The sequence below is a fragment of the Oratosquilla oratoria genome, chromosome 16 (assembly GCF_046742065.1).
Source record: "Oratosquilla oratoria isolate Oo_2021 chromosome 16, ASM4674206v1, whole genome shotgun sequence".
NCBI classification, from domain to species: Eukaryota; Metazoa; Arthropoda; class Malacostraca; order Stomatopoda; family Squillidae; genus Oratosquilla; species Oratosquilla oratoria.
In genome coordinates, this window is record NC_134792.1 from 60,945,029 (window position 1) to 60,955,028 (window position 10,000).

Genomic DNA, 10,000 nt, shown 5'->3' on the forward strand with positions numbered 1-10,000 from the left:
CAGACATAATGAGAATTGTGGAGACAAAATTGAAGGATTCTATATCATCAAGTATAGTGGGAGTCTATACAACCATTGGGAGAAAAAAAAAACGGATAAGTAGGGGGAGGAATCATGTTATTGACTAGAAAGGGCTTCAATGTGATAAAGATAACAGAAGAAAAAGATAATGTGGGAATTATCACGATTAAAGTTGAAAATAGTATTAGGAAAGGTAGAAAATTTATAGTAATATGTGCACCCCAAAACACAGGCTTGGTCTGATAGCGATCATTTTGAATTACTTTAAGACAAAAGAAATGAATTACCTGAGTTACTGATAGATGGAGGAAGCATAGTAATTATGGGTGACTTTAACGAAAAGGAAATAAATTGGGAAGAAATGACAATAAAAGGTGGAGAGGAACTTTGGGGCAACATTCTACTGGATATGACCATTGATTATACATTGACTCAATGGGTCAAGGAAAATACCAGATATAGAAATAATGAAAAAACATCGAGACTAGACTTGATATTTACATCTGAGCCTGAAATCATGGACAAAATTAATTATAAGACACTATTTGGGAAGAGTGACCACATATTAATAGAATTCGAACTTAAAGAACAAAATGATGTGAGAAGAAATGAGAAACATAGAGAAGGAAGGTTAATGTACAACAAAACTGACATTGTACAATTTAGAAAAGAAAAATCAAGACGCTAACTGGGAAATTTTTTCAAATAAAGAAACAAAGATGGAAGAGAAATGGAACATATTTAAAGAAAAATACAAAGAGGGAACAAATAAATATGTACCTAAGAAGAAACAAAAAAGGGTTTACATAAAGTATTGGTATAACAAAAAGTGTAGTGATGCCAAAGATAGAAGAAATAAAGCCTAGAAAAGATGGAAAAAAATGGCAAACACATCAAACTGAGAAATGAATATGTAAATATACGCATGTAGGAAAAAAGAAACTACGAAAAAATATAATAGACAAGTGCAAAGACCAACCTAAACTATTTTACAGATATGTAAATGACAAACTAAAAAAAACAAAACAAGAAATAGTGAAACTGCGCGAAGGAAATAAAGAATATATAGATGATGTAGAAATTGCTGAAGTAATGACCAAGCATTTTAGGTCTGTATATACAATTGAAAGCTCACAAATTTGGGATGAAGGACAGCGAGAAAGATCCCCCTAAATGAAAGAAATAACGGTGGCACAGAAAGAAATAAAGAACCAAATAAAGAACCTTGACATCAGAAAGCCACACGGGCCCGATGGAATTGCGAACTGGATACTGAAAGAATGTTTAGATGAACTAACAGACAAAATACACAAGATAATTGACTTCTCATTTAAAGAAGGAAAAGTACCACAAGATTGGAAAAATGCAAATATTGCACCAATATACAAAGGAAGAGACAAAGAAAATCCAACAAACTATAGACCTGTATCCTTTACAAGCACAGTAGTAAAAATATGCAAAAATATTTATTGAAAATAAATGGATTAAACACCTGGAAGAAAACAAAATACTAAACCCTAAAAAATTTGGTTATAGAAGTGGAAGATCATGTACTACAAACTTTTACTCAAGATTAATAGAAATAATACAAGAAAGACGGATGGGCAGATTGTGCTTTCTTAGACTTACAAAAGGCCTTTGATAAAGTACCACAGAAAAAGCTATTAAGAAAAATTGAAATAATAGGTGGAATACTAGGAAAATTATTGGAATGGATGAAAGATTTCTTGAACGGAAGAAAAATGAGGGTGGTACTTAGAGACAAGAACTCAAATTGGGAAGATATGATAAGGGGAGTCCCCCAAGCCTCTGTATTGGCTCCGATAATGTTTGCCATTTATATAAATGATATGGATGAAGGCGTGGAAGGTTATATAAACTTCTTTGCAGATGATGCGAAACTATTAAAGAGAGTAAGTACCGAGGAAGACTGCATATCTTTTGAAGAAGACCTGGATAAAATCTGGAAATGGAATCAGAAGAGTGAAGTAAACTTCAACATTAAGAAATGTAGTATAATGGAGTTTGGAAAAAGCAAAAATAGAATATCGGGTCAGTATAAAATTGGTACAAAGAAAGTAAAAAAATAAATAAATAAATAAATAAACTCGGAAAGTTTAAACATGACACCAGCCAAACAAACATGTCAACAAATTGGTTAGAGAAACTTTTAACTTATTAAGATCAATGAAAGTACCCTTTGACTACAAGGATGAAGAAATGGTAAAGAAAATACTAGTTATACTGATAAGACCAAAATTGGAATACGCAGCGTCACTATGGACACCTAGTACAAACAAAAATATAAGGAAACTAGAAAGAATTCAAAGAGCAACGACAAAGATGGCACCAACACTTTGCAATTTGATATATGAACAAAGATTGGATAAACTAAATTTACCAACCCTGGAACAAAGAAGAGAAAGAGGTGATTTGCTAACCATTTACAGAATTATGAAAGGGATGTAAATTCTTCTGCTAAAATCGGACAGAAGAAATACAAGAGGACACGAGAAGAAACTTAAGAAGGACAGTTACAAAAGAGATCTGAAAAAGAATGGCTTCCCACATAGAGTGATAGATATCTGGAATAAACTGAATGAGGAAACAGAGTGCTAAAACTATATATGACTTTAAGAGAAAAATGGATGCGGAAAGATACAATAACGGGTCACTACGAGCATAGTTTTCTTTCCGCAAAATACAAATACAAAGAGAGAGACAGACAGACAGACAGGAAAAGAGAAAAAGACAGAGAGACTTGCCTCATATCGGACCAAGCCGTCTTCCACGCAGTTATTGACTGAACCATTTCGAACACTGATGAGCTTGTCTTCAAGGAAGGACGTGACGTCAGCCTCATTACACGTCTCCTCTTGATTAAGGGCATTGAAGACCTGGGGCAGGTAGAGAGAGATGCGGTTTTAGACATACTTAGTAACTAATCAGAGGCTATATAATAGGTCTCTTTGAGCAGAGCCGCTATGATATATTGATATGTGTCTCTGTGTCACTGGTTGCTAGGAAAGCAAAGAAACAACATATGTATAGACTTAGAACGGGTTAGGAATACAATTCATTGTTTGTACACATCTGTATGTACACACACACACACACACACACACACACCCACACACACACACACACACACACACACACACACACACACACACACACACATATATATATATATATATATATATATATATATATATATATATATATAACTATTTGAGAAATTCGCTAGTGAACAGCAACATCAATCAGACAATCTCCTTGACAGTAGCGCACGGGATTCGAACCCGCTGCATCTGGAAGTAAACTCCCAAGACACACTCGCCTTAGACCGCTCGGCCACTTGACAGCATAAAACGCAAATAGTTACGTTGGCGACAAATATATATATGTGTGTGTGTGTGTGTGTGTGTGTGTGTGTGTGTGTGTGTGTGTGTGTGTGTGTGTGTGTGTGTGTGTGTGTGTGTGTGTGTGTGTGTGTGTGTGTGTGTGTGTGTGTGTGTGTGTGTGTGTGTGTGTGTGTGTGTGTGTGTGTGTGTGTGTGTGTGTGTGTGTGTGTGTGTGTGTGTGCGTGTGTATACGTTTTGAACAATTATTTTAGCTCAATATTCGTAAACTAAACACCTCAAAGTGAACTCCAAACTGAAACATGTGAAAAACCTAGGGTGAACTTACTCAATATGGTAAATATAACAAAAGAAAAAAATAAAAGGGGTATAGAGAAACTCAAAAATAATAAAACACCAGGGCCTGACGGTTGGCATTCAAGAATCTTAAAGAAAATGAAAAATAAAATTATTGTTCTATTAGAAATTATTTTCAAGAAATCCATCATATCCGGAGATGTCATAAGAGAATGGAAGCTAGCTAACGTTACTCCCATATTCAAAAAAGGTGACAAAAAGAAACCAAATAACTACAGGCCTATAAACATGGCTTCAATCGTAAGAAGAATGATGGAAACATCAGAGATGCTATCGAACATCATTTAGAAAGTATTTGTTTGATAAATGATAGCCAGCATGGCCACAGATAGAAAATTCTTGCGTGACGAACTTACTCGAATTCTACAACACAGTCATCTTGATTTATGACAAAAGAAACATTATAGATTTATGTATCTAGACTTTGCAAAAAATTTTGATACCGTCCCCCACAAAAGGCTACTTACTAAATTAGCTTCACACGGAATAAGTAGTAGCCTATTAAGTTGGACTTGAAATTGGTTGAATGATCGAAAACAGAGTTGTTTTAAATGGAAAAACTTCCAGATGGAAAAATGTCACGAGTGGAGTTCCTCAGGGTTCCGTTCTTGGGCCACTTCTATTCATAGTATATATAAAAGATATAGACTACGGACTAAAATCTACCGTCTCCAAATTTGCTGATGATGTAAAACTGTGCGGAATGGCAAATGATCACTTAAATCAAAGGGATATTCAAAAAGATTTAGATAAATTACAGCAATGGTCTGAAAAATGGGTAATGAAATTTAACACAAGTAAATGCAAGGTTATGCACATAGGTAAAATAACAGTAGTACGCTTACAAATTATTTGGAAATTCGTTAACATAAATGGATAGTAAAAAAGATCTCGGTGTAATTATCAGTAACGATCTCAAATCATCTATGCAGTGTATTTCAGCATCTGAGAAAGCAAATAAGATTTTACGACTGATTGCGCGATTTTTTTTACTTGAAAAATCCATCTCACATTAACAAGCTATATAAATCGTTAGTTCGTCCACATTTGGAATATACTGTTTCCGTATGGTCACCTAATCTCATTAAAGACATTGACAGATTGGAAAAAGTACAATGGCGAGCCACAAAACGGATTTCAAATATAAAGAATAAATCATACGAAAATCAACTAAAACATATGAATCTGTTTTCCCTAAAAAAGCGTAGACTCAAAAGTGACTTGATATAAGTCTTTAAGATTCTAAAGGGAAATGACAACATCAAAAGTGACAAAATTTTCACACTGAATGAGAATCCGACCAGAAATAGTAGTCTCAAACTGTCAGGAAATAGATTTAATTTGGAAGTGAGTAGAAACAATTAAAACTCGGAGCTAGACCCGTGACTTCTTTTTCCACCTTCATCAACTTGTCACAATGTCCTAGCATATATATATATATATATATATATACATATATATATATATATATATATATATGTATATATATATATATATATATATATATATATATATATATATATATATATATATATATATATATGTGTGTGTGTGTGTGTGTGTGTGTGTGTGTGTGTGTGTGTGTGTGTGTGTGTGTGTGTGTGTGTGTGTGTGTGTGTGTGTGTGTGTGTGTGTGAGTGTGTGTGTGTGTGTGTGTGTGTGTGTGTGTGTGTGTGTGTGTGTGTGTGTGTGTGGTGTGTGTGTGTGTGTGTGTGTGTGTGTGTGTGTGTGTGTGTGTGTGTGTGTGTGTGTGTGTGTGTGTGTGTGTGTGTGTGTGTGTGTGTGTGTGTGTGTGTGTGTGTGTGTGTGTGTGTACATATGTCTATATATATATATGTATATATATAGATATACACATATATATATGTATATATATATATATATATCTATTTATATATATATATATATATATATATATATATATATATATATGCTAATAAGAACACGGGTACGTGTGCTCACTTATGCAGAGTAGACCACTTGGTAAAAGAAAATAACGAAGCAGAGCGCGTTCGTATATTACATATTTCGTATATTACATCTTCGTATATTACATCTTGCACTAAAGATGTAATATACGAAAGCGCTCTGCTTTCGTTAGTTTCTTTTTCCAAGTGGTATGCTTTGCATATATATGTATTATATATATATATATATGTGTGTGTGTGTGTGTGTGTGTGTGTGTGTGTGTGTGTGTGTGTGTGTGTGTGTGTGTGTGTGTGTGTGTGTGTGTGTGTGTGTGTGTGTGTGTGTGTGTGTGTGTGTGTGTGTGTGTGTGTGTGTGTGTGTGTGTGTGTGTGTGTGTGTGTGTGTGTGTGTGTGTGTGTGTTGTGTGTTTGTGTGTGTGTCAGAGGTGAGGGGAAGTGTGGGTGGAGGTGTGAGGTCAGAAGGGAAGCGTGGTCAAGATTGACGAGGGAGCTGAGTCAGGAGGGTGAAAATTCTTAACCAAACGGCTCACAGCTAGCCGTGAGATTATGTCCGGGGACCATTGTCCTTTGGAGATGTTCAAGTTCGGACATTCTTCTATTGAGGCTGATTCATCAATTTTTCTTCTAAAGCTACAATTGGACTTAAACAAAATTTTGGCCTTGTCCCTGGTCCCCGGACACATCGCTAGCAGACGCCATTTCAGCCATACAAAAAGTCATAGATAACATCGATGAGACTACCCTACCAATCAACAAAAGAGATTACAAACAACTAGTAGGAAAATGCCTTAAATGCGCTTTCTGCACATTTAATGGCAAAACTTACCGACAACACGACGGCCTACCAATGGGATCGCCCCTCAGTGCTATAGCCGCCTGCTTAGCAATGGAAATTCTAGAGCAAAGCAACTACAAATAATTCCTCCCCGATGGCACCACCTGGTTCAGGTATGTAGATGACTACCTTCTCATCATACCAAAAGACACAGACACTGACATCCTTCTACACAATTTAACCCTTAACAGGTAAAGGTCTTTTTGACAAACGATTCAGGTAAAGCGGGGTCTGACAGACCCCAAACACAAAAAATAAAAATAAAATACTTCTACTGCATTTATTGACATAGAAATCAAAACATATGTACTTCAACTTATATTCTTCCATTTACATGCTTAAAAGTGACTATCATTGTTAGACATATATTTTAATGAAAATTACAAAAATAATTATGAAAAATAATATATTGTTGACTTCAGAGGGTGCTTGACTGAAAGCATGAAACATGAAGCGGTTGGTCACCATAATTTTGTAGAGACCAATGTCCCAACTATCTTTAAGGAAAAGCAGAGCTACAACAAATGAATAATAAATGTGTTTCATAAACCATGAAATCTGAAGAAAAAAAACGAGGTGATTATTTTGACTTTGACCAATTTTACGCAAAAATTATGGACTGGTTTTAATGAAATTTTCAGGGAAGGTTGATACTAGGTCCAGCAAACAATCTATAAGTTTTTAATGGTATCTAAGTTTATTATTTATAAGTTTTTATGGCTCTAAGCACTCCTACCCTGACTCAGCAAAACCCCATCCTTCGTTGACGGAAGTTTGTGGTCTAAGAGGGTTTTGAGTTTTCTTGAGAGGACATGAGTCGAGCAATTCATACATAATGCTAGTGATAATGAAGAACATATTCTATTGGATATACTGAAAGTGGAATTTGTGATACTGAAGAATCTAATTGCAGTCATCGCAGATGGGGGTTGAATGGTCCTGACACACTGGTCTTTTGCAGTGTAGGCAGTAGTTCTTGGTCTTCCTGTCAGACTTCCGGTCACACAAGGCACATCACTTTCTCATAGAAGAGGTATCCGCTTGCTGATGGGGCATGTTCAAGCCAAAGACTGTTCTGATGGTCATCAAAGTACTTTTGTGCATCCCCTTGAAGTTCATCCTCTCCTCTGCCCATGGCCGTATCATCTCTTCTGCCAGCTCAATCAGATACTTCCGGCGTGATGAAAGTTCCGCCTGTCCATCACGTTTCCTCATTTCATTGCAGGTGATATAGGAGTTGACACCGGCGGCGTTGACCAGTCCGTACATTATGCACAAAGGCCACCGTTTGGCTATTCGGCTGCACGTATATCGGGCACACATTTGATCAAACGTGTCAACCCCTCCTTTTGTGTTGTTATAATACAAGATGATTTCTGGCTTCCCACAGTCATCCATAACAGGTTGTTGGTGCATTGAGGAGATCAACGGCACAAATTTTTTCTTCTTCTTGTCAGGTAAATGTGACACAAGTGCCATGGTTGTGTCAAAGAGGAAAGACGTGCACCCTTTTCTGATGACCGTCTTGTCTGTCATCAGAGCTGGTACTTGTGGCTTCTTGTCCCTCAGTGTGCCTACATATGTGAGCCCATAATTTTTCAAAAGATCTTGTACAAGGGGGATAGATAAGAACCAGATGCATGTGTGGGAATAGAGTGACTAAAATGTGGCGAGATGTCACATCTTATGATGATATGAGAATAGTGTGAGAAGAAACATATCAACAGAACAGAAAATATCAAACATTTATATGTGATACAAATTAAATTTGAACTAAAAGAGGGGAAGGATGAAATAAATTACAGCTGTATGTGTGGGAATAGAGTGACTGAGGTGCCCTAAAATGTGGCGAGATGTCACATTTTATGATGATATGAGAATAGTGTGATCTTGTTGTGAGAAGAAACATATTAACAGAACAAAAAATATTAAGCATTCATATGTGATACAAATTAAATTTGAACAAAAGAGGGAAGGATAAATCAATCAAATAAAATGTGGCGGAATGTCATGTTTTATGATAATATGAGTATAGTGTGACCATGATAGGAAAAGAAACTCACATTACCAGAACAGAAATTAAACATTGTGATAAAAATTAATGTAATCAAAAGAGGGAAAATGGAATAAATTAAATAAATAAAATAAATTAAATAAATAAAATCAAACTCTGATGTATGTTTTTCTGTTGATAAAAAAGAAGAAATTATTATTTACCCATAAGTATAAATGATAAAACATTTATATGACATGAACAAACCTCAGGTAAAGTGGGGTCTGACAAACCCCACGCTACTCACACCTCAGGTAAAGTGGGGTCTGACTGACCCCACGGTACTCACACCTCAGGTAAAGTGGGGTCAGACGGGCTTAAAAGCTCTATAAAGCTTATATAGAGCAAGATTCAGGAATGACCCTATCACCCCATTAAACTACTTCACTGATCAAGAAGGTATATGGGAGTACATATCTGTATGTAATATATTAGTATATTAAAATTAAAAAACAAAAAAGTATGGGGTCTGTCTGACCCCACTTTACCTGTTAAGGGTTAAAACAAATCACACCAGAAAATACAATTAACAGTCGAACAAGAAAACCAGGACTCTCTCCCATACCTTGACACTTTAATCATCAGGAACAATAATACAGCAAAATTCAAAGTTTACAGAAAACCCACAAACGAAAACGACTACATACACTACTTCAGTGCCCACAGCGACAGAACTAAAAGTGGTATACTAATAGGATTCTTCCTGAGAGCACTAAGAATATGCAGCCCAGAATACCTTCAAGACGAAATAAAACACATCACCACTACATTCAAAACACTTCACTTCCCAACAGGGATCATCGCCCGAGCCCTACATAAAGCTAAGGAAATCAAACAAAGAAGCATCTCAGAACCACGAAACAAAACTGAAAATATCCTCCTCATAGCACCATCATCGGACCTAACTCAACTCCTAACCATGACAATAAAACCCATAGGCATCACAGTAATATCAGACAAAGGACGACAAATACGCGACTTCACAAATAACATACAAAATCCTACTCAACCAGACAGTATCCTATACAAAATCCCCTGCTCGGGATGCAACCTTGCCTACTATGGTGAAACGTACAGGGGATTAAAGAAATGCGTACATGAACACAAAGCCGATATCCGTCACCACCGCACAACAAACGCCTGGGCAAACCACATAGATAATAAACAACATTTACCTCAGTGGAACTAAGCTAACATTCTAAATGAAAATCTAAACAAGTCACAAAGAAATACACTAGAAGCAATATACATAAACACCAACGATTCCATCAACAACAGAAGAGGAGATATCAAGATTGCAAAACATGCCGCCAAATACGCCATGAGACAATTGCTCACACAAAACAAACAAACAAATACATCCACCCGCCTCACACCTGACCCCACATGACCACCAAGCCTAGCAACATACGGAATCCCACCCCGCGTCCCTCATAAACCACAG

General features: G+C 36.3%; 1 protein-coding gene across 1 annotated transcript in view; it reads right to left on the reverse strand.

Annotated features, from left to right (window-relative positions):
• Positions 1-518: 518 nt before the first annotated feature.
• The window catches only part of LOC143033705 (uncharacterized), a 47,738-nt gene continuing 38,256 nt past the window's right edge, over positions 519-10,000 (reverse strand). Inside the window, exons 7-8 of the mRNA XM_076199188.1 lie at positions 2,787-2,918; positions 519-530 (exon numbers count right to left, since the gene is read on the reverse strand). Of these exons, the coding sequence (XP_076055303.1) occupies positions 519-530; positions 2,787-2,918 (144 nt within the window). The remainder of the gene's footprint in view (positions 531-2,786; positions 2,919-10,000) is intronic.